The sequence below is a fragment of the Bubalus kerabau genome, chromosome 4 (genome assembly GCF_029407905.1).
Source record: "Bubalus kerabau isolate K-KA32 ecotype Philippines breed swamp buffalo chromosome 4, PCC_UOA_SB_1v2, whole genome shotgun sequence".
In the NCBI taxonomy this organism is placed as follows: Eukaryota; Metazoa; Chordata; class Mammalia; order Artiodactyla; family Bovidae; genus Bubalus; species Bubalus kerabau.
The window spans coordinates 28517502-28543241 of NC_073627.1; the positions used below are offsets into that span (position 1 = coordinate 28517502).

General features: G+C 36.6%; 1 protein-coding gene across 6 annotated transcripts in view; it reads right to left on the bottom strand.

Annotated features, from left to right (window-relative positions):
- The window catches only part of SPAG9 (sperm associated antigen 9), a 151045-nt gene that overhangs the window by 12126 nt on the left and 113179 nt on the right, over nt 1–25740 (bottom strand). For 4 of the 6 annotated variants that reach the window (XM_055576215.1, XM_055576217.1, XM_055576221.1 and 1 more), the window contains 18 exons: nt 25273–25330; nt 24222–24374; nt 23717–23768; nt 20816–20946; nt 17120–17176; nt 15824–15997; nt 15136–15265; nt 14376–14465; nt 13963–14130; nt 13330–13501; nt 9662–9880; nt 9196–9391; nt 7795–7920; nt 6483–6563; nt 5749–5816; nt 3541–3689; nt 2172–2343; nt 111–224 (listed from right to left, as the gene is read on the bottom strand). In XM_055576215.1, the coding sequence (XP_055432190.1) occupies nt 111–224; nt 2172–2343; nt 3541–3689; nt 5749–5816; nt 6483–6563; nt 7795–7920; nt 9196–9391; nt 9662–9880; nt 13330–13501; nt 13963–14130; nt 14376–14465; nt 15136–15265; nt 15824–15997; nt 17120–17176; nt 20816–20946; nt 23717–23768; nt 24222–24374; nt 25273–25330 (2310 nt within the window). The remainder of the gene's footprint in view (nt 1–110; nt 225–2171; nt 2344–3540; nt 3690–5748; nt 5817–6482; nt 6564–7794; nt 7921–9195; nt 9392–9661; nt 9881–13329; nt 13502–13962; nt 14131–14375; nt 14466–15135; nt 15266–15823; nt 15998–17119; nt 17177–20815; nt 20947–23716; nt 23769–24221; nt 24375–25272; nt 25331–25740) is intronic. The other 2 variants (XM_055576219.1, XM_055576218.1) reach the window with 2 other exon arrangements.

The following is a 25740-nucleotide window of genomic DNA, read 5'->3' on the forward strand; positions in this document are numbered from 1 at the left end:
CACAGGTTTGCCAATTTAGTTCTATTATTTAGCTCAATTCCTTCCACTTGGATTTCAGACAAGGCTATTCCCCACAACTCTTCTGTGACGGTTACCTAAAAAGTACTTACTTTCTGTCAATGGGATGGAGATAATGACACCATTTCCTGTTCCCACCCACAAACGGTTACAAGACACCATAAGCGCTGTGATCCTCACAAAAGAGAAGCCCAGTTTTCCAGTACCTGTTTGGAAGGAGGGAAAACATTTTATTGAAAAGACAGAGCAGATGATGTTTTAGGTTCCAAGTCCCTCAGAGCAGCTGGACTAATGTAATAGAGAGGATTGTGACCAGAGCTGGTTGGATATTTCCAGAAGTCACATCAATCAAGATCAACTCTCATTTGACTTTATTATCTATCAATTCATCTGACAATTCATGGCTATCATCTATCAATCAATATCATCTGACAATTCATGGCTAATAGAAAAAGAAAACTGTAAAAGTGGCTAGCATTATATCATCATTCAGAAGGAAGATGATGTGGATTAGGAAATGTAATGCAGAATTTACTTAAGGACCTGCAAAACCAAGCCAAATAAACCAGAACACAAAACAAAACCAAAAAAAAGCTCAACAAAAACAATTTACTAGATTGGGGAAATTAAATGTTCTTCCGTTTTATAAGCTTAGAGAGTTCTTGCTTGCCTTAAATTTCTTTGCATAGGTTAAGAAATGATCTTTGCTAACAAAACCTATACTCTTTCCTTTTTATATATTTGGGTCTAAAGTAACTTAGAAATTTTAGGGTACCATATGCATACAATTTAGGCAGAATTAATGCACTTTTTAATTTCAAGGAAATTTCAAACTGATCCTATTTTCAGGGATTTGAGAAGCAAAATTATTAAACAGGTAATATTAATATATTTAAGACAGATAACATTTAGTCATAAGTTCTACTTACTAGAAATCAGAGTATGACCACAGAATTGCAGTGTTTGAAGGAATCTTAAACAGTCTAAGCTAGAGATCTTTAACCAATGGTCAAAATATATTCCTGAAGTTGATTTGTATCTATGTTTATGTATGTGTGATTCTAGGAAGAGGGCACACAGCAATCATCAGGTTTTCTGAGGGCAACGATTCCAAAAAAAGTTAAAAACCACTGATGTAGTTCAACCTTTCTTCATAAAGAAATCATCTACGATGTTCCTAACAGCACTGGATTTGGTGCTAAGTATACTGCAAGGAATAAGCAGAGATAGTCTAAAGCCCCCTTTTCATGGGCTTTAGTTCTGAGGGGGAGAGACAGTATGATACTCGTATAATCACAGTAATGATAAGTCCATGAAGAAAAAGTATAAGAAGGCCTAAATAAAGCTGAAATAAAGATGAGGAAAGGTCTTTTGTGGATGTGACATATAAGACATGACCTGAAAGCCAAGTACAAAGGGACTAAGAAAAACTTCTCAGACAGAAGATACAGCACCATGTGAAGGCCTTGAAATGGGAAGGAACCTGTTGACTTTAGGTCAGTGTGGACAGACCAGAGTGAGCAAGGAGAGCTGTCCATACCATTTAAGGTCTTCTAATAATCTCACAAAAAAAATCTCACCTAAAGAATATTCTGCATGGCTGGCATTACATAAATGGAGGTATGGCATGGTGATATTTGCACACTGGTTACTATGTAGAAAACTGACTGGAGTAGAGACAGAAAGATAGAGGTTGTTGGTCATCTGAGGAGCAAAGGATGGTGACCTGGCCTATGGGACTAGTGGTAGAGATAAAGACATAACTCATTTAAGGGAATTCCCTAGTGGTTCAGTGGTTAGGCCTTGGCAATTTCACTGTGGGCCATGGATTCAATCCCAGACTGGAGAACTAAGATCCCAAAAGTCTTGTGGTGTGGCCAAAAAAAGGCATTACTGGTTTAAGATATTCTGGGGGTAAGACTCGACAGTTCCTGCTGATGGATTAGATGTGGGAACAACAGAGAAAGAGTCAAAAATGATCTTAAGTTTTTGTCAAGAATCATAGGGTAGATGGATCATTTGCCAACAGTTTCAGTGATAAGAGATTACTATTCCTGAGGCAACTTACTCATTGGTTCTACTTAGCATTTGAAATCATTTAAAAATAAACCATTTTCTTTGATTGACAAAGATAAAATGCTTTGGACGCTTACCTAGCATTTTGCTTACATAAGGCTCAATGTCCACATCCTGCAGATGTTGATAAGTGTGTGCATGATAGAGACGGAGTGTGGAATCCAAACGAATGGAGACCCACACGCCATCACCCACCCAGGCAAGCTGCCGCACTTGGCTCTCCTTCCTGGGGTGTGCATCAAATGATTTCTAGAAAAGATTGTTCAATCACAATGTTACTTTAATTATCTAGGAGTTAGTGTTTAAAAATTGTGCTAATGTGCACAATAATTTGACAGACTACCTAATAAAAGAGGAGCCTAAATATTGTTTACTCTTATATACACAATTGCTATTATCCCATACTGCAAAAAAAAAGAAAGAAAAAAGAACTAAAGGATGTTGTGTAGACTATCAACTTATGAAAGCAATCTTGACACATTCATTCTATGTAACAGCATTCAACAAAAAGACTGAATTGGACCTCAAGATTTTGCATTGTTCCAGAGCGATACACAAAATAAGATCCTATTTATAGTTAAACAAAAATGAACCTACTGTGCTGTATATGTAAGCATATACCTGCATGTAAAGAATATATCTAAAAAATAAACACCAAATGGAACTTCTAGGTTTGTAAACAGGATTTGGGATAAAAAGAGAACTTCCACCTTAAAAATTTCCTACTATTTTTCTTTCTTTAAACAATTAGAATAAATTTATATACTGTGGCAAAACTTTTTAAAGACAACAATGCCCAGGTTCGATGCGCGATACTGGATGCTTGGGGCTGGTGCACTGGGACGACCTAGAGGGATGGTGTGGGGAGGGAGGAGGGAGGAGGGTTCAGGATGGGGAGCACATGTATACCTGTGGCGGATTCGTTTTGATGTTTGGCAAAACTAATACAGTGTTTGAGGTTTAAAAATAAAAAATAAATAAATAAATAAAGACAACCATGCTAAGAGGTTTTTATTTTTACAACGAATTCCCACTGCAGTATTATTCCTCAGTCTGTGACGTATATATGGATTTGCCTGAATACACACTGAGTAGTGGGGGAGACTTGAGAGTTCTCCTCCCAAACCACCTCTACATGAGTAAACATTTCAAGAACCACATATTCAAGCAATACACGTATGGGTCTACAGATACTCAGACATACATTTAGACATTCATGTGTGAATCTTCCTTCCTTTAAAAAAAATCACTTCCCATACTCATAGTCAAAAGCAGCAAGAGAGATAAAGTACCATAGAAAGCTGAGAATTCATCCAGTATATCACTGAGGTACCTCAAAATACACAAGATTCAGAAAACAACTTCTAAAAAAGCTGAAAATAATTAAATCTTAGGGATTTCAGGTAATATAAATTCAGTAAGTACAGAAAACATGGGTTAACTTGCCTCTATTTTCATGGCCTTTGGCTGAACCACATAAATTTTGTTCCTATAGCCACACCAAACTTTGTCATGTACCACAGTCATGCATCGGATGGAATGGTGAGGTCGTCCAAGATCTAACAGGTGATAGTTTGACAAATCCCACTGTCCATCTTTAAAATAAGAAGTAGATTATTAGTTTATGTATACCATCTTTTACTCAATTTTAACTCAAGAAATATTTTATTTGGGTGTGTAATTAAATTTATTAATAAAGTATCCCCAAATATCATGTATTTCAGTATATATTTACAGATATTAATCCCAGGCAAGCTGTATATATTACACATATATATATACACACAGTGTAATTATATACAGTGCATATATTACAGATATTAATCTATAAATTAAATCTGTAAATCAGATATAAATCAAACAGAGTTGGACGAGACCTCAAAGATCATATGGTCCAACCTGCCACCCATTACCTGGACCCCCTTGCTCTCAACAGAGGTGATGTGATAAGTTATTTTTAAGTTACCTGTTTACAAAAGTATTTTAAGTATGAGAATGAATTTAAGGTTATTTTGGGCATAATATTGCTCTGGCTCACTTGCATTTTTGATGTATCTTCTTAGATAGAAGTCAAAGGCAACTCACTGCTAAGGCTTTAGGAATTATGCATAACTTTAGTGATGACAAGAAAATCATTACAAATGAGAACCAACCACTGTAAGCTCGCTTTGCTTGATAATTTCAGTGAAGGAAAACATACTTCCTCACAAAGCAGCTGTTTCATTTTAAGAAAACTGTAATTATCTTAAAAATATTCCCCATACTCAGCTAAAGTCTGCCTTCTTGTACATAATCATTCTTTAATCTATAGTTTTGCCTAATGGAAACACAGAATAAATCTATAGTCTCACTTCATTGCTACAGCCCTGTCTTCTCCTTTCAAAACCAAGCATCTCTGGCATGTGTTCTGGACACATCAGTTTATGGAACTTTCATCCTAACTCCATTTTGTCCAGATCCATTTCATGTTATCTTTCTACCAGAGTGGAGCAGGATCATCAGCCCTGCTCTGGACACTAATTTCTATGAGGTTTAGCATGTTAACTAACTTGTACTGAGTTTAATGTCACCCTTTAGGTAACTGTCACTCTTCACACAAATCTCCATCTACTCTTTGCAACCCAAATGCAGGACTTTACATTTATCCTTATTAAATGTATTTTGTCTTGCTCAGTTTTGCATTCAGTTTACCAAAATATTTATTATTCCATTTTTCTAGGTTCTCCTACTCACTAGTTGAGTGACCATGAACAAGTAACTAAAATACTGTGCCTCAGTTTCCTCAGCTACAAAATGAGGATGACAATAGAATTTTCTTCATAAGTTGCTGTGAGGATTAAACTCAGATACTGTCTATAAAGGCCCTGAACAACATAAAACAGAGGCCTCTCTTTTCGTTATGGAGTCACTAACCAAAAATCTCTAGGCACCTAAGTATCATCTACCTCACATTTCTTGAGGTTGCCAAAAGATATGAGACGCTGGAAAAGACTTGCAAAAATTAATTAATAAAATAAAAAATTAATTTTTGCAAGGCTTTTCCAAAGTCTCATGTCGGATCTATATTTTTATATTTCCCCGATCCACCAATCTAGTAGGAAGGAAACATCACTTTTGGATGATACATGTACTACGGAATTACATGCTCAATTTCTTTAATTCACTCAATGCAGTTTTCTGACACCTTCTGTCTGCATATGGTAGAAACACTGCTTTAAAGGGGAAGACTATAAAAAACGTGACAAGAAAATGATTAAACTTTACCTAATTAAAAATTCTTTTCAAGAACATTCCAAATGTAAGTGAATGCAAATTACTTTTAAAATACTGGACAAAAGAAACCATATCCTCTCACTAAATTAGGTCTATGACTAGAAAACAAATAAATACTTCCATTGCACATTATTTAAGAGGACCTTAAGGACTATTTGCTCAGTATGGTAAACAAATTTTCACTGAGGTGTATGATTAATGTATGCCTCCAGTCAAGCACCCACATATTTACTCATTTCATACACGGTTAGTATTCAGTTTAAACCTTTATTCTTTCTCCTATGAAATATCATTTCTTTAAAACATAGAGGTCAATCTGTTTGAAAATGCTCTTGCAAAGCAACAAATCAGGGCACATGTTATATATTCATAGAAACTCACCAACTCCTCTGTGAAAGATGGCAAGGGTCCCATCAGCTAGGGCCACTAACACAATTCCTTTCACGTGTCTGCAAACAGGAAAGGGGATTTCAGAACTCTCCATTTGGGAATACAGAAGACACCACATGCTACTGAACTAGTTCAGAGGTCCTCAGAAGACCAATCTGTGCTGTCAGGAGCTTACAGGAGAATCTAAAGGAACAGATTCTTTTCTTCACTGAAGAAAGTCTCGTTATGAAAATGTTGGCTGGACTAAATAGGAAGCATGTGTGGTGACTCAGCTGTTTCACTTTCTAACCTCCTCTCATTGCAGACAAAAGGTCCACAGACCAGGGGCACACACCTTGAGTAGAAAGAGTCAGCTCTGTGGATCTAAGCGACAAACTGACTTTTCACAGTCAACATACAGAAAAGGACTAGTAAATCAATCACCCAATCAACATATTCACAAAGTATAAAGAATATTCTAAAACAAATATCACGGGTTTTAATTGGTTTTCTCGCCAACAGACTAAAGAACTCTCAGTACAGTGAGGAATCAACCTGGCAAGTTTTCTCTTCTACTTAAAATTATCTGGTTTATTTCCTAGTTTCAATCTCATTCATAAAGAGGGTTAAAAAAGACATGGATACTGATTTAGTCATGAAGTGCATGTTAACTTTAATAGTCTTAGAATCTAGTTTATACCAAAATACATATTTTTCAAAGGAAGAATTTCTAAAATAAAACTTACACAATACTGAGAATCGAATCTTTAAGTTTAATAGAATGGAGACATTTCCTCCACTGGGCTACAGATGAATGGACATACAAACTGCAAGAACAAAATCAAGACTGGTAAGGCATAGAGAACACATCAAGTAGTTGCTTATATCTAATAATGACACAAAGTTTCTTCAAAAGAAAAGAAGAGTAACATAAAAATTTCAGGACAAAACAAGGGAAGGATAGGCCTAAGGCAGAGAAATAAGCTGCTTAAGCAAACAGAAACATAAAAAGAAGGAAAAGCCAGAACTAATGCATGGTTGGTTTCAGATTACCACATTCTTCAGAATCCTTGGCTATCAATCTTTTAAAAAAAAACAGTCTTCTTACTTTTCTACTACACTGAGCTAAAAATTTCTGACACCAGAGTGGTTTATTTACATCAGGGAGTGGCAAACCAAGGCCCACAGGCCAAATCCAGCCATCTACCTGTCTTAGCACAGTTTGCAAGCTAAAAATGCTCTTTACAGTTTTTAAATGATTGGAAAAACAAAAAAAAAAAACAAAAAAAAACAAAAGGAGAGTATTTCATGACATACAAGACTTATATGAAATTCAGTGTTCGTGAGTTTTATTATTATTAGAACATATCCACACCAGTTCACTTAGGTATTGTCAATGCAGTGGCTGCTTTTGCACAACAGCATAGTTAAGAAGTTGCTACAAAGATCATAAGGCAACAAAACCTGATATATTTCTTGTCTGACCCTTCATAGAGAAAATGTATGTCAAACCTTCATTTTGTAGTATTAGTCCTGTATGGGAAAGATGCACTAGTGATCTTGTTTAACCTTAGGAAAAGCACAAGTCTGTGAGACTCTTGACACTACTACAGAGTGGAGAAGTCCTGTAGTGTTTATCAACTCCTACGCTTTTGGACTGTGATTTGTCCTTGTTTTCCCAGAAGTTATGTTTAAAATTGGGCCTTTCTGCGGCCAGAGATTTTTTTAATCCCTTTTATTTCTTGAACAACTTCTGTTGTTCAGGATCTCCTATTTTTAGATCACCCAGATTTTAAAGTTTACTTTTTTCCCAAGAATATTACATGAAGGGATTATCCTATGACAAACATACGGTTTACCGTTCAGAACCAATGCAAGTCCAAGTCCAATTTATGAGGTAGTTGCAATATAACTTCAAAACTGTGTGTATATAAAATTCTTCACTTTGATAGGCACTTTTTGTTTGTATCTGTATGTAGCACATTTTAGTTATCTTAAGATTTCTAAAGCAAAAGTGAAAGACTAAAGATTTCTAATATTTAAAGAGTTGATACCTACCACCCATTTTGAGCTCCAAGCCACATAGTTGGTAAAAGGCTACTCATTTTCTGGGCTTCCTCTCTCACCAGGTCTTGTTCATTTGGCAATACTGATATTTGATCTTTATATGCATCTGAGTCATTACTGGAAAAGGTGGGACAAAAGGAAAAAAATCTTATTGTGTTTAGCTACAGTTTTCAGGAATTGATAATTTCTACATTTTAGTGTATTGTTAAAAAATAAATTCCAGTAAAGCCAAAGTTAAATGATTATATTAAACATTTCAGAGACAGTGAGAAAGGAAGGGAGAGAGGGTGGAGGGAAGGCAGGCAGGCAAGGCAATGGGAGGCGGAGGGGAGGGAGAATAAGAAAGAAAGAAAGGTATATAAATACATATATTGCAGCAATTGTACCAGAAGTAACACTGACATACTAGGAGGCTCAAGGTATAGATAAGGGAAATAAGACACAGTAACGAAATATAGCAGTTAATATCCAGACTAAAGTTAAAGTTCTCCCTCATAGTTATCTTGAATTTTATGAGTTTCTTCTGTGGGGATAGGAGGAGGAGAGATGGTTTGTTTTAAAACTACACATACATACACATACACGCACACACACACACACACACACACACAGACAAACACAGGAGGGTTAATTATAAACAATGTTCTAAAATAAGTAAGCTGAAACATGCTTTTATTCTACCCCCACACATTATTTCTTTGGACTGTCAGAGGACATTTAGTTTTAAAAAAAAGCATAACTGGGCTATCAAATTCAAAACAGACAAATGAATCAGTAAGTCTAAAAAGATGACTTTAGACCCCTATCAGCTTTCTATAAGGCCTAGAGAAGACAAGAAAGGAAATTAAACAACTCTTTCTTTTGAAGGAAAAGTTTGAAACAAATTGTTTTCTAATAAAACACTTGCCAGAAATCTAAATTCAAAAGGTCATTAAAACCCACATGGGAAATTTAAATGGCCAGTTTTATGGATAGAGTGGGTGTAGGAGTGGGGATTAAAATAATGAGTTATTAACAGAATAGAAGACAGTGAGTACAATTTTTTAAAAACCCATAGATATTTGGTATGGCTTTTTAAAAAAACTGTACTCACTGTCTTCTATTCTGTTAATAACTCATTATTTTAATCCCCACTGACTGGTAAGGATTTTGACTAATATACTTTATAAGCAAGATTTTTTTAAGTTGCAAGGAATAGAGAGCAAATGGGGGAAAAATATGTCTAGAGAGAATGCAATGTAAGGAACAGATGAAGACATAGTGGAATAAGTAATAACATCTAAATCTGCCACAACAATGTCAATTAGTAGGAATATTTTGGCTGCTTGAGATCATTTTGGTTCCTTTTACATGTGCACTCTGGTTTCCTAAGTTGTTTACCCATTTTTATACCTTGACTGATATACCGGTGACAGGTCTTCTGGGATTTGAACTCCTAAAGGATCTGTAAACACATGCTCTGTGTACACGCCAGTTTGGGAGACATCCACCGTCTCTTCAGCTGATCCTGCATTGCCTTCTGTAGCTTCCGTTGCTTCTTCTGCTGTTGGAACATTTTCATCAGTCTCACTATTTTCTGTTTCCTTTTCTAAAAAATAAATAAAGCATGCTAACCATTCCAAGTTTGAGCTTTTCTTCCAATCACTTCCCCCACCAAAACCCCCTCTATAGAATTACACTCTTACCCTCTTCTCCATGTAATAAAATTAAGGATTCTTGATTTCATTTAACAATCATCACAGCATCCTCTTTCAAGCTCTTTCATCCCTGTTACTTAAAATCTAAGTTAAGTCCACAATGAGTCACCTGGGACAGGCTCAGACACTATACAGATGGTACCTAAAGAGGACAAACATACCCGGCGGCTTTTCCATCACTGGAGAAGGTTCACTGGTATTAGGGCAAGTGGCAGCTGCTGTCACACCTTCTGCAGAACAACCAACTACTGTGATGCCTCCCAACAGGCTGTCTGTCTCTGCTGAGCTATTGCTTGTCATGCTTCCACATAAAGATGCTTTGTCTACTTGTCCAGATTCTGAAAGCTCTTCTCCTGCAGGGTAGTCTGTTTCTCGGGCTCCTGAAGTACAAGATAAACCTTCTTTAAATAGCTCAGTAAACTTCTATAAGTAGCATTTCTCTATTAAGGTAACTATAGGTTTGAAATAAGGGTAAAGGTGAGACAAATATCTATGCAAATACACTGCCAAGATAGTAAGTAAGTTTTATTTAAACTAATTTAAACTCAATTCACAAATTGAGAAAGTGGTTTAAAAATTAAGATATTAAATGCAACAAAAATAATAATTAATGCAAGCACAAGTAAACAAAAAAAGTCCGAAATGTATTTCTGTTCTTAATATGAGTTCTGAAAGCAGCCAACTAATGAGATTAAAAACAACAAAATATAATTCTGACAAGTCAGCAAAAATTTTTTAAATTATCACTATTTCTATTTCAAATATGAATTTCTGCCACTATTAAAAATTAATACAGCCTAGGTATATATAGTGCATTAAGATATTAACACACTTAAAAACTAAGCATTTAACATTTAAAAAATCTTTTCAGTTCTCTTTATTTAGAAAGCTATTCTTACCCATATCACATTAAAAAATTTTATTATAGTAAAATATACATATGTTGTTGCTCAGTCACTCCGTTGGATCCGATTCTTTGTTATCCCATGACTGCAGCTCACCAGGTTTCCCTGACCTTCACTAACTCCCAGAGTCTGCTCAAACTCCTGTCCATTGAATCAGTGATGCCACCAAAACATTTCATTCTTTGTCATCCCCTTCTCCTCCTGCCTTCAATCTTTCCCAGCAACAGGGTCTTTTCCAATGAGTCGGCTCTTTACATCAAGTGGCCAAAGTACTGGAGCTTCAGCTTCAGCATCAGTTCTACCAGTGAATATTCAGGTGATTTCCTTTAGGATTGACTGGTTTGATCTCCCTGATGTCCAAGGGACTCTCAAGAGTCTTCTCCAACACCACAGTTTGACAGCATCAATTCTTTGGCACTTAGCCTTCTTTATGGTCCAACTCTCACATCCATACATGACTACTGGAAAAACGACAGCTTTGACTAGATGGACTTTTGTTTGCAAAGTGATGGCTCTGCTTTTTAAAACACCGTTTAGATTTGTCATGGCTTTCCTTCCAAGGAGCAGGCGTCTTTTAATTTCATGGCTGTAGTCACTGTCCATAGTGATTTTGGAGTCCAAGAAAGTAAGACGTCACTGTTTCCACTTTTTTCCCCGTCTATTTGCCATGAAGTGATGGGACCAGATGCCATGATCTTAGTTTCTTGAATGTTGAGTTTTAAGCCAGCTTTTTCACTCTGGTCTTTCACCTTCATCAAAAGGCTCTTTAGTTCCTTTTCGTTTTCTGCCATTAGGATGGTGTCATCTGCATATCTAAGGTTATCAATATTTCTCCCCACAATCTTCATTCCAGTTTGAGCTTCATCCAGCGGGTATTTCACATGATATACTCTGAATGTAAGTTAAATAAGCAGGGTGACAATATACAGCCTTGACATACTTCTTGCCCATTTTTTAACCAGTCTGTGGTTCCGTGTCTGGTTCTAACTGTTGCTTCTTGACTTGCATACAGATTTCTTAGGAGGCAGGTAAGGTGGTCTGATATTCCCATCTCTTGAAGGATTTTCCAGTTTGTTGTGATCCACACAGTCAAAGGCTTTAGCGTAGTCAATGAAGAAGTAGATGTTTTTCTGGAATTCTCTTGCTTTTTCTATGATCCAATGGATGTTGGCAATTTGATCTCTGGTTCCTCTGCCTTTTCTAAATCCAGCTTGTACATCTGGAATTTCTCCGTTCACATACTGTTGAAGCATAACTTGAAGGATTTTGAGCGTTATCTTGCTAACATGTGAGATGAAGGCGATTGTATGGTAGTTTGAACATTTTTTGGCATTGTCCTTCTCTGGGATTGGAATGAAAACTGACTTTTTCCAGTCCTGTGGCCACTGCTGAGTTTTCCAGATTTGCTGACATATTGAGTGCAGTACTTTCACAGCATCATCTTTTAGGATTTGAAATAGCTCAGCTGGAATTCCATCACCTCCTCTAGCTTTGTTCAGAGTAATACTTTCTAAGGCCCACTTGACTTTGCATTCCAGGATGTCTGGCTCTAGGTGAGTGATCACACCATCATGGTTATCTGGATCATTAAGACCTTTTTTGTATAGTTCTTCTGTGTATTCCTGCCACCTCTTCTTATCTTCTGCTTCTGTTAGGTCCTTACCATTTTCCTCCCCTTTATTGTGTCCATCTTTGCATGAAATGTTCCCTTGGTATCTCTGATTTTCTTGCAGAGATCTCTAGTCTTTCCCATTCTATTGTTTTTTCCTCTATTTTTTTGCATTGTTCACTTAAAAGGCTTTCTTGTCTCTCCTTGCTATTCTCTGGAACTCTGCATTCAGATGGGTATATTTCCTTTTCTCCTTTGCCTCTCACATCTCTTCTTTTCTCAGCTATTTGTAAGGCCCTCTCAGACAACCATTTTGCCTTTTTGCATTTCTTTTTCTTGGGGATGGTTTGGTTCTGATCACTGCCTCCTGTACAGTGTTACGTGCCTCCATCCATAGTTCTTCTGACACTCTATCGGATCTAATCCCTTGAATCCATTTGTCACCTCCACTGTACAATCATAAGGGATTTGGTTTACATCATACGTGAATGGCCTAGTGCTTTGCCCTACTTTCTTTAAGTCTAAATTTTGCAATAAGGAGTTCACGATCTGAGCCACTACATAAAGTCGGCCATATTAACCATTTTAAGTGTATAATTCCGAGGTATTAATTATATTCACAACATTGTGCAGCCATCACAGCTATCTACATCCAACATTTTTCTGTCACTCCATATAGGATACCTATACCAAGTAAATAACTCTCTGATCGCCATACCCTTACCCTAGGAATCTCTAATTTAATTCTGTTTATGAATTTGCCAGCTCAGATAGACAACTCAGATAAGTAGAATCACACAATATTTGTGTCTGAGTTGTTTCTAAGGTTAATTTATGTTATGGAACGTATCAGAGTCTCATTCCTTTATATGGCTGAATAATATTTCACACTATACATCAACTTTTTTTTTTTTTTTTTTTTTTTTGCTGTGCTGGGTGCCATGTGGGATCTTAGTTCCCCAACCAGGGACTGAACCCATACCCCTGCAGTGGAAGCACAAAGGCTTAACCACTGGACTTTCAGGAATTTCCTTTAATTTTTAAACCAATGTTTTAATATCACATAGTATTTAATATGGAATTCTAAAAGGCCTAATCCATACTAATAGCCCCTTGCCCTCTGATTTCCACCCTTCTCAAATTTCCATTGTTTTATTTTTTCCACAGTATCTGAAAATATCCTCCTTAGTCATTTGAACTCAGTTTCTTTTTTGCCTTCACAAACTAGAAGAGATGCATAACTGTATCTCTAGTAACCAATCAGTTTCTACCAGTGAGGAGCTGTGGATGGTGCAAAGAGAGGAACTACTCTTACCTGGTACGCTTGATATACACAGAACATGAGAGTTACAAACAGTGAAGCTGTCTAGGATGTTGCCTGGTTGAACAGCATCAATAATGATAACTTTTGTAGCTGAATGAGTGCTGGTACAGATCCAGACTAGACTGGATAATTCTTCTTGATTTTTTAACTCCTTCTGTTGTTCCTGCATAGGCAAAGCAAAGCAAATGAATGTTTAAAATGAGATGTGTGCATAAATATTTATATGGCTGTGCTATTACACTAAAGGACACTACTATTTAAAGTTCACTCCCAGATTAGTTAGAAGGCTGAGAGTATAATCACCTTTCAACAATAATTAGCAGACAAAAAACTAGTCGCTAAAGCAGATCAGTGATGAAAACTGTTCTCCACCTTGACTGTGACAGTGGTCTCACAGGTTCACACATCTGTCAAAACCCTTTGAACTGTACTGATTTCGAGTGTATACTTTATTGAATGTAAAATATACTCTAGTAAAACTGACCTAAGAGTGAGGGCGGGGATGAGGAGTAATCAAGGGCATAGTAACCCCAATTAGAAGTTGGACCTAGAAGTAAGTCTGAGACCAAAGAGCTAAAACTATTAGTCTCAGAAACAGGGGCAAATGCCAATGCAAGCACTTACCTTAAGTTCCTGGTCTAACTTGTCTAAGCTATTCTGAGATGCACTTCGCTGTTTACTGCCTTCTGCTTCCAAACCAGCAACATCCTTGTAAAATACACTTGCTCCAACAACAGAACCACCATCTCTGGTCTTCCCACCAGACAAATTGACTCCAACAGCACACCACAGCTTTTTTGGGTTAAAAAAAAAGATGGTATTAAGTCATTTTCTCTCTAAAAATGTTTAGAACTCTTCACATTCCCTTAACAGATGTAATGATTACAAAGACAGGGCTCTAATATTTAAACTATTTCAGTCTAAAACGACAAAATGAGTAACTCTGCCCACAAAAGTAGAATTTAAACTCCTTCTGTTTTAGAAAAAATCCATCAAGACTTAAAGTAATATTACGTTTAATTTCAAGATTACTTTACCTTCATTGATGCATCTTTTTCATCTAGAGGTCTGAGATAGACAGGCACAGGTAAATTTTTCATCTTATTTTCCCCTTGTCCGTTGGTTACCTAATAATTGGGAAGGCGAGAGAAGGACACATGGCGTAAGTCTCATCAAAAGTGAACTTACAGAACCAGAGAGATGGGCAAGCATTGCTATAACATATTTACTCTATGAAGTCAAGTTCAAGTTAACTTTGTCTTTCTTACTTGAAAAATGAGCAGAAAATCAAGTGGTAATTAGAGAAAATAAGGGAGCTCAGAAAAAATACACTAATTCACAGACCTGTTAGTACACACATGTGGGTGTGACTGTGTGTGTTGTGTGTGTGTTTTAGGGGTAGGGAGTATGTTCTTAAAAGACGTGAATTGAGTTTTAACAGTTTGAAAGGCTCCATGAGGAAGGCTTCTTTTAATGTTTAAACGATACTATTTTTCTTTTAAATGAAATCTTCAATATTAAAACAGAGTACATTATCTCAAAGTCCCATACTCAACCACCTCCTATGTTGACCCCTCTCCCTCTTCACAGAACTCGGAGGCATTTCTTTTGAACTGTAGGGCTTCAGAAAACAGCCTGAAAACAAAACCACAATCCTTAATGCTTCTCTAAACATGTGCCAAATTCATGCTGCTTGAAACCAGCAGGTTTGGGATGTGTATTTAGAATCTTTCATGCCCAGGCCTACTCCTCTCTCTGCATTTCCCACTAGACGTCCTTACCATATTCAAACATTACCTGTTTGTATTTCTGAGGCAGACTCCAGCCAAAAGCCTGCACTCTACCATCTTCCTTCTGAACATGGGCCTTTACCTGACGATACTGTTCTCTCTTTTGTTCTCTACGTGAGGCTAAACTAGCTTCAGTTCTAAAAGAAAAAGAAATTTCCTTTTTTAATTAAGTGAATATAACAATAGCTTATCTCCCTTCTTCTGCTAAAATAGAAATAAAAAGAAAAAATTACCTTTGTGTCAGTTTACAGATAATATATAATTGAATCCTAACACCTGCGAGGTAGGCTATCATGCTCATTTATAGGCATGAGAGGTTAACTTTCCCAGGTTTATGTACCTAATGAGGAACAGAGTGAGGATAGTAAGCCAACTTCCTCTTGCAACAAAAAGTTTTAGTTGCTCAGTCATGTCAGACTCTTTGCAACCCATGGACTATAGCCTGCCAGGCTACTCTTTCCATGGAATTCCCCAGGCAAGAATACTGGAGTGGGTAGCCATTCCCTTCTCCAGGGGACCTTCCCAACCCAGGGATCAAACCCAGGTCTCCTGCATGGTAGGCAGATTCTTAATCCTCTGAGCCACTAGGGAAGCCCTTTATAGTTCCATCCAAACTCTTACAGCTGATCTGATAAGAGGTAAGAATATTCTCAACTGTTATTTAGAGCATAACCATTAGTCTGGAAAATACTTACTCTTCGCTAAGGAAATCAAAGGCTCTGGACTTATCCCCAGGGAGTTGAGATAAGGTGCTGCTTCTTTTCTTGACGGAAGGCGTAACGTGAGAGGTTGGTGCATTGTACTTCAGATTAACTGGTGGTTCGGGCTTCTTAGTAGTGTTACTTGAGGAGCTGAAAAGTCGGCTGAAACTAAAAGGAAAGAGAGAATGTGTGTGTGCGGTGTGGGTATGTATCACACGCATGCTTAAGAACAAGCCATAATTCTTCACAATTTCCAGAGTTTTTACAATGCAATGAGTTAGAAACTAGCAAAAAGACTTTTTGTAGTAACACATTGGAGCCTTAGCAATAATTCACAGCCAAACTCAGACATTCAGGAAAGAGAAACCATTGCCTACAATGGCAAATCCCTGTTCTTTAATTAGTAACTCTCATAATGAAAGGAAGAAGCTCTTGAGAACAGAGACCTTCTCATAATGAAGAAAGACAGTTCCTTTAGCCAGCCAGTGGTTGTTAAACAGCAAGGTACAGCTGTGTGGTTTGAACAGAAGCTTAGTAAGCAACCTCTAAAAATAGTCATAATAAAGTACTAGAACACATATTACCATTTTACCACACATCTTATACATTTCTTTACTAACCTCAATTTAAGTAACTATTTTTTCACATTCACTCAAAAAGAAAAAAAAAAACCTTATTTCTATTAAATAGCAGATTCCTCAAAAAGGGATTAAGTTTTAAACACAATAAAAGCATAGTACTTCTGGCACAAACACAGTTCAAGTCCAAAGCACAAACATACACACACTACTCAACCCCCACGAACACTATCTTCGCTCTCCAAATTTTCTTACAATCACACAACCAATGAATCAGTAAGTTATTTAATGGGGATCTAGGAAATCATCAACTCTAAAAATAATTCCCCATTATTCTATTTAATTGAGCAGAGGATGCCACCAAATGCACAACCAACATGATGCAGCTTACGATAACACTAATTTTTTTGTCCTCAAGAACAGCCTTACCGAGCTGGCATACTACATACCAAAAAGAAAAAGTACAGTTTATCAAAATGAATCTTTGATATATGGCAAAACCAATACAATAATGTAAAGTTAAAAAATAAAATTAAATTAAATTTAAAGAAAAAAAAAAGAAACTGCATAAAAAAAAAGTAGTTTAGCTATATACTCTAATTTAAAAAGGAAAGTAAGAAGAAAGAAATCATTTGTGAAAACAGATTGATTCTAATCTTCTTTGTCTCAGAGTGCTGCTATCTAATGTCTTCATGTGACTTTAGATACTTACAACTGCCAAATGCTTGACCTTTTCTTCTCCTGCATGGCTGGATTTTCTCTTGACGCACTACATGGAAAGGGAAAAGGAAAGAGAAGGAGGGAGAGAGATGAAATGAATGTGTCATCAGTGAGACGGTCTAGCTTTCTATCTAAACAACCAGGGACCCAAGAAGCTCATGAAATACATGGAGAATCAACAAGTTTAATAAAAACTTACTCTGACCTATATGTGTCAGTCAGTCTGTTAAGGCCAACACAACTAATAATACTGAAATCCCATTCCTTCCTCAAGAGCTCAGACTACTTATAGAGAAAAAATTGCTATCTGTGCAGGACAGACAACCAACAAGCCTGAATGTTAATGTTTAAATTTTTATTGATGAGATATCCTCCAACTTTCCTTCTTATTAGGTTGGTACAAAAGTAATAGCAGGGTTGCATTGTTGAAACTTGCTGTTTGATATTGGAATACATTCTTAAATAAATGTGGTCATGTTATACATTATTTTAATGTGCATTTCTTGCTTTATGCTTTTTTGTTAATGACTTTTTACTGTTTATCTTATATTTATTTTGGACTAGGGAAATGATATTAGACAAAAAGCAAATTCGAGTGACTTTTTTATTCGAGTTCAAAATGGGTCGTAAAGCAGCGGAGACAACTCGTAACATCAACAATGTATTTGGCCCAGGAACTGCTAATGAACACAGTGCAGTGGTGGTTCAAGAAGTTTTGCAAAGGAGACAAGAGCCTTGAAGATGAGGAGCATAGTGGCTGGCCATCGGAAGCTGACAACGACCAACACAGAGCAATCACTGAGCTGATTCTCTTACAAGCACATGAGAAGTTGCCGAGGAATTCAACGTCAACCATTCTATGGTCATTTGGCATTTGACACAAACTGGAAAGGTGAAAAAGCTCGGTAAGTAGGTGTAACATGAGCTGGCCAAAAATCAAAAACATGGTCATTTTTAAGTGTTGCCTCCTCTCATTCTGTGCAACAACGATGAACTATTTCTCGATGGGATTGACATGCAACGAAAAGTAGATTTTATATGACAACTGGCGACAGACCAGTTCAGTGACTGGACTGAAAAGAAGCTCCAAATCACTTCCCGAAACCAAACTTGCACCAAGAGAAAAAGTCATGGCCACTATTTGGTGGTTTGCTGCCAGTGTGATCCATTACAGCTTTCTGAATCCTGGCGAAACCATTACATCTCAGAAGTATGCTCAGCAAATCAATGAGATGCACCAAATACTGCAACGCCTGCAGCCAGTATTGGTCAACAGAAAGGGCCCGATTCTTCTCCATGACAACACCTGACGGCATGTCACACAACCAATGCCTCAAAAGTTGAACAAACTGAAGTTTAGTATCATCCGCCATATTCACCTGACCTCTGGCAAACTGACTACCACTTCACTCATCTTGACAACTTTTTGCAGGAAAAGTGCTTCCACAACCAGCAGGATGCAGAAAATGCTTTCCAAGAGTACGCTGAATCCTGAAGCACAGATTTTTACACTACAGGAATAAACAAACTTATTTTTCATTGGCAAAAATGTGTTGACTGTAATGGTTCCTATTTTGATTAATAAAGATGTGTTTGAGCTTAGTTATAATGATTTAAAAGTCACAGTCTGAAACTGTAATTACATTTGCATCAACCTAATATTAAAATACTGCATTGTAAATCTCTGTCTCTATAAAGATATTATTTGTCTTTTATTTCCAGTTCTCAAAAACTAGCTTGTAACTTTATTGTTCTAATGGGTCACTTTTCATAGGACTAACTTTTTCACTGCTGAAAAGCTGACCAGGAAAGAAAATAAACTGGACTGATTAGGTAATTAGGCAAATTTTTTTTTTTTTTTTAAAGGGCACTGCAAACTGCTTTAGTATGGCTGTAAGGATTTTGCCATCACTGTCAGAGCTCCCTTTTCTGGTTTTTTTTTTTTTTTTTACTAATTTTAAAACATCTTTTAATTCAATGGAGAAAGTTACCATTTTTTTTTCACTTGTTGACTACCATTTGGCTGTGAAAATTAAAAATAGTAATAAAAAGTGGAGCCTGACTATATGTCTCAGTTGTTAAACTATTTACTTATTATTTATTTAAAGTCTCTTTATTAAAAGAAGGTTTTTAAGAACATATTTGTTAGTATATTGGTTTCTTTGTCCAATAAATAAAGATAAGATACTAATCAGGCTTCCCTGGTGGCTCAGTGGTAAAGAATCCACTTGCCAATGCAGGAGACGTGGGTTCGATCCCTAGGTTAGGGAAGATCCCCTGGAGGAGGGCATGGCAACCCACTCCAGTATTCTTGCCTGGGAAATCCCATGGACAGAGGAGCCTAGTGGGCTACAGCCCCATTGGACTGCAAGAGAGTCAGGTATGACTTAGTGACAAAAACAACAAGACACACTTATCTTCTTCCTTCTTAGCAGTTATAGGCAATTGCAACTTTTGAAAACTGTGAATGTGCTATATAAAATGTTTCATTTGTTACTATTAAGTAAAGGATATAATCATAAGGAAGTACAAGTGGTGGTTAGAAAATACTTTCATAAAGTTTAAAACAATGGGTCAGTATGTACTGTTACTGGTAAACCTGATGTGACTATCCAAACTGAAAAATATGGGCAAATTAGGGGGCAATTAGTTTACAAACTTTTCATGAACTCTTTAAAATGGAAGTAACAAACACTGTTACTGAGGATATGACCATTAGAGGGCAGCATTAATAAGTAAGATCCAACTGACAAAGGTGTCAATGGAAGGTTGCTTTTATACAGGACTAGTCAGAAAGAAAAAAAAAAATCAGGACTATTTTACAGGAAGACATCGAGTAAGAATGATTTTGTTTCTTATGTTGAAAATGAAAATTTTATCTCTTCCTGACATTATTGCAAAAGTAGTGTCAGTTTCTATATTCTTTTAAAAAATGACTGATGAAAGAAATGTTCACATATTGAGGTATGGAGAAGTATTCTGGCTTATACATCCTTTAACTGAAATGTTATGCTAACTTAAATGCCTATTTGTGGACTATCAAACATATATTATACATATGCTTTAACTATTAAAGAAAAGGGTGCACTGACCAGAAGTAAAGAATGTCTATGTTAAAAAAATAAAAGATGAAATGCCTTCCTTCCTGGGACACCAATGCTGATACTCAGTCTTTTGATGGTAAGACTCCCTTTCCAGGTGGCAAGGCCATACTGCCTTACCGTGTACACGCTGATCTGGTGTTTTAGAAACCCTGAAGCAATGTTTCCCTGACTTGGTTGATTTTGCTTGTTCTGACAAGATATAAAAGTGAGCTGAAAACCACACATCTGTCAGTTATCAGAGAGGCTCTCTCCCAGGTTACAGTCCTCCATTTGGCACCAAAAAAACTCTTCCATTTCAATTACAGATTGTCTACTGATTATTTTCGTGGACAGACTACTCAACTGCCTTTGAGAGGTTGTGGGAATATCCTCCAAGAGGCTCTACTGGCCCAAAAGGCACCCACTTCCATCACATTCTGTTTCTAATTGCCAGTGTTTCTTTAGACCTTTCCTAGTAAACAGAGCAAGGGCTTGGATCCCCAAGGGAAGACTCCAGTTGTGAACGAAGAAATGAATATTAGTAAACAATCAGAAACCTAATAAACAATAAGTAGAAAAACACCAGAGGTACTTCTCATACAAACCGAATCATCTCTGTCCATCGAACAGCTTCCTGAAGCTCCATCAATCTCTCTTTATATTGGTTTCTCTCCATTAGAACTCGGGCCATTTCTACTCTAGTAAACCGCTTCCTTTGGGCTGTGGGAATATCACTCTATAACGAAAAGAAGACTGCAGATCACTCTGGGAGCCTGTATCTGTTTTGGTCTTATAGCTCAGACTTAGGTAAAAATTTTAATTTGACTCCTTAATTTTAATATATTAACTTACAGAAAACTGGTCTTACAAAAATAAAATCAATAAAGAGAAACAATTACTTATGACTGAAAAGTAGATGATAAAATTTCTAAACAAATACAAGTATCTGAATATATTATAAAGGAAATAAATACAAAGAATAGTGCAGATTTTGAAGGAAACTAAAAAAAGCTGTTATCTCTATAGATTTAATATGCTCACCTGGAAATGCTGTTATCACAACAGTATCTTAAATTCATGTTCTATATAACAAATGCTAGTTATTCAAAAATTAGTTACAAGTAAGTTCCAAAAGGCGTACATTTATCTCAAACAACCAATCTATACACATACTCAACGCCACCAAAAAGTATGAACACCTGTTGGCTAGTTATCAAGGTACCCAATGCTGGGAGTCACTAAAACACGAAAAGAAATATAAAATAAATGTAAGATGGAGATAACTGTATTAACTAGAACTATTATTAGGGAAGGTAAGGAATATGAGTATGGTCAGATCCCAAAGGGAGTTGTTCAAACTTCCTTCTACTGCTGATTTCTTTCCAAAGGCTCTCCTAGAAAGGAAGGTTGGTTTAACTACTGGGCTTTTGTTTTGCTAAGTGGAGTATGCACATTTTGAATCAAAGCTGAAAGGCATGGGACAGTAAGATAAGAGCTGAGCTTAGCCTTCAGTTTCCTCCTTCATCCTCTGGCCATAGAACCTGACCTCTCCTTTAAAAAAAAAAAAGTCAAACAGCATATGAGTAAAGGATTTTGAGTTTGCAACACAGCAACCCCACTACTAGCTATATACTCTGGAAAAATTAGGAGACTCTCACTGCAATGTTCATTACAGCACTGTTTGCAGTACTAAAAAGCTGAAAATAACCAAAATATTCATTTACAGAAAAACAAATACATAAATTATAGTACGTTGATATAATGGGATATTATAAAGCAGTGAACATGAATGAATTATATACCACTATACAACTAGGGTAAATATAAAAAACATAATATTGAAAAAAAAGCAAGTCTTCAAGACTAAATACATATAAAACACAAAAACAATGAAAATCAAACCATAGCTAATAGAGATACATACGTGTGTGATACAATAAAATTATTTTTCTTTCAAGTTAATAAAATGGTAAATATAGGATAGTAGTATCCTCCAGAGGGAAGAGCATAGCATAGCTTCAATGTTTGATAACGTCTTAGTTCTTAAACAGTGGGTTCATAATGTTAATTTATTATGTTAATGTTATTACATAACCTACATATACAGCATATATTTTAAATCTATCAAATATCATATAAAAGCACAAATAAGAGATTGAAGGGGGCACCAAACAATCATTCTGATCAGGACATCCATATGTCTCAAGTCTGATACTTAAGCAGCAAACACCTATTATAGGGATGATAACCTAGTTAACAACAGAATAACTAGTATGCTAACACTGGCAAGAAGTTCATATTTATTCTTTTGTATTTATATGTTGAAAACAATATGGGCTAATTGCTTATAAAGTTGATAGACATCTTTTTAATACCATTAAATTTTTTATTACTAAAGCTTTCATATATTTCTAAGTTAAAATTGCAAACAAAACAAACAACAAACAAAAAAAACTCCAAAATGCTCCAGCTAGCTCTTGAGCTTGAACATGCAAACACAAGTGAGAGTACAAAGCCACAGAGGAAAACTGAGAACATGCAGAGCTAGAAAGCTTACCACCTGGATAGTACACAGGAGCATGATCTATCCTATTCATGATCACAAACGTGATTATGACTTTTTGACACCACCCTTATGGCAGAAAACGAAGAACTAAAGAGCCTCTTGATGAAAGTGAAAGAGGAGAATGACAAAGTTGGCTTAAAACTCAACATTTAGAAAACTAAGATCATAGTACCTGGTCCCATCACTTCATGGCAAATAGATGGGGAAACAAAGGAAACAGAGACAGACTTTATTTTGGGGGGGGGGAGGGGGGCGGCTCCAAAATCACTGCAGATGGTGACTGCAGCCATGAAATTAAAAGACGCTTACTCCTTGGAAGAAAAGTTATGACCAACCTAGACGGTATATTAAAAAGCAGAGACATTATTTTGCCAACAAAGGCCTGTCTAGTCAAAGCTATGGTTTTTCCAGTAGTCATGTATGGATGTGAAAGTTGGACTGTGAAGAAGGCTGAGCCCCGAATAATTGATGCTTTTGAAGTGTGGTGTTGGAGAAGACTCTTGAGAGTCCCTTGGCCTGCAAGGAGATCCCATCAGTCCATCCTAAAGGAAATCAGTCCTGAATATTCATTGGAAGGACTGATGCTGAAGCTGAAGCTCCAATACTTTGGCCACCTGATGTGAAGAACTGACTCACTGGTAGAGACCCTGATGCTGGGAAAGATTGAAGGCAGGAGGAGAAGGGGATGACAGAGGATGAGATGGTTGGATGGCGCTGCCGACTCAATAGACATGAGTGTGAGTAAACTCCGAGTGTTGGTGATGAACAGGCAGGCCTGGCGTGCTGCAGTCCATGGGGTAGCAAAGAGTTGGACACAACTGAGTGACTGAACTGAACTTTCATCTTTAAAGTGATATATCCAAAGCTTAATTAACAAGATAAGCCCAAAATACCAGAATGTGGCAAGGTAAGAAAAACAAGTTCAAAATTATAAACCTACATCATCATCATCTTTTGCTTTTTGCTTTGCATCTTCAACTTCTGCACGAGCTCTAGTAGAGGGGGGAAAAAACAAAACGTTATTCAAGTTGACTTCAACTTTGTAAAGAATAGAGAATAGGTCAAAAATTTTAACTACCGTTAAATGATTATTTTTCTTTTTTCAAACAGAGTATTTATCTGCTTTCATTTAAGGGAACATTATTATAGCACTGTTGTCAGAAAACCAGGTATTAAAGAAAAATAATGAATGTTTACAGTTTCCTGATTAGCAATATCTGAACAGTCTAACTTCTTTCACAATCATGACATACACAAAAAATTGTAATAGTCAATAAATGGGAGGGTCTGTTCAGAGTAGACGCAATCAGCCAGGCACTTAACCCTATCCCAGGCAGTTCTGTGTCTTTTGTGACTTGAGAGGACTAGAGGTAGCAGTCTTGTTATAATCCTGGTGGTACACTGGCAATGCTTGTTTGGTTTAGAACAACATTGTAAAAACTTACTTCCTAAGCTCTTCTTCCAATTCTTTGTTCTTTTCCTCCAGCTTCAGCTTGGCTTGTTTCACAGCCTCCAGCTCCCCTTGCAGCACATCTTTCTCACAGGTAAGTTCATCTACTTTTGCTATCAAGTCATTCTTCACTACATTCAAGGCATTTCTAAGAAACACATATTTAAAAAGCACCATTACAAATAAATATTCTATCTTTAAGCTTATTTCTCTTGTAGACTAAAGTAACTACAATCAAAAAGCTAAATAATAATTGAATGCTTCAGAGATACTCTATCTGATGTTGTCTGCAGGTTTAAAAAAAAAAAAGCCCACAAAGTAACAGCCTGTTTTTACTTTTCCCACTTAACCAAAGAATAAATAGATAAGGCAAGGCAGACCACCAAATTATTAAAAGTCAGAATTAAGATTAAATTTATAGCAGCCATAAAGGTATTATTCTTAATAACTTCTGAAACAATACTACACAGGACACATTCAGAAGATTAAGAGAAAGGCATGGACACTTGTAGGGTAAAAGGAGATCAGAATCTGTTTATGGAAAAAAAAAAAAAAACCCAGAGCAATGAAACCTATCTATTAGTGAAATTAGGTCCCATTAACTATCTGCTTGAAGAAGGCACTGACGACCCACTCCAGCACTCTTGCCTGGAAAATGCCATGGACAGAGGAGCCTGGTAGGCTGCAGTCCGTGGGGTCGCTGAGTCAGACACGAGTGACTTCACTTTCACTTTTCACTTTCATGCACTGGAGAAGGAAATGGCAACCCACTCCAGTGTTCTTGCCTGGAGAATCCCAGGGACGGGGGAGCCTGGTGGGCTGCCGTCTATGGGGTCGCGCAGAGCGGACACGAGTGAAGCGACTTAGCAGCAACAGCAACTATCTGCTTGTGTACATGTGTATGCACAAGGCCATACACAGAGAAGGGGAGGAGATAGGGTAGTAACTCTGCATTTGTACTGTGTTAAATTAAAGATGTGACATTGATATGGATGAGAAGAAAATTCAGTATCTCTTGTTACCTGTTAAATTCTGTATATACTTACTTGGTTTCCAATAGTTGTGTATTTTCCAATATGAGATTTTCAACTTCACGACCCATTCCTATCAAGGAAAAAAAGATAAAAACTTTGAAAATTAATTGATTAAAACTATATATGTAGACTTAAAACAAGCTATAGTCACAAATTTTATTTTAACATTGTATCTGTCCCTCAATAATCTCATTTTGTCTATAATTTCATTTTTATATGTTTACTTGCATACATTATAAAATTATAATTATCAACCACAGAACAAAGCTAAAGCTTTTCTTAAGTCTGTATTTTGCTTCTCCTAGATAGTATTCCAAAACAGTGAAGACTTTTCTGCCAAATATTTTAAAAAGTAACAGTATTTAGTGGGGAAAAAAGAATAGCATTAATATGGATGAAAAATCATTTCTAAATCACACTTGATATTGTAGGCTTTTGCCTAAAAATTAGGTCTTATTAATACAGAACAGGCAGAAACAA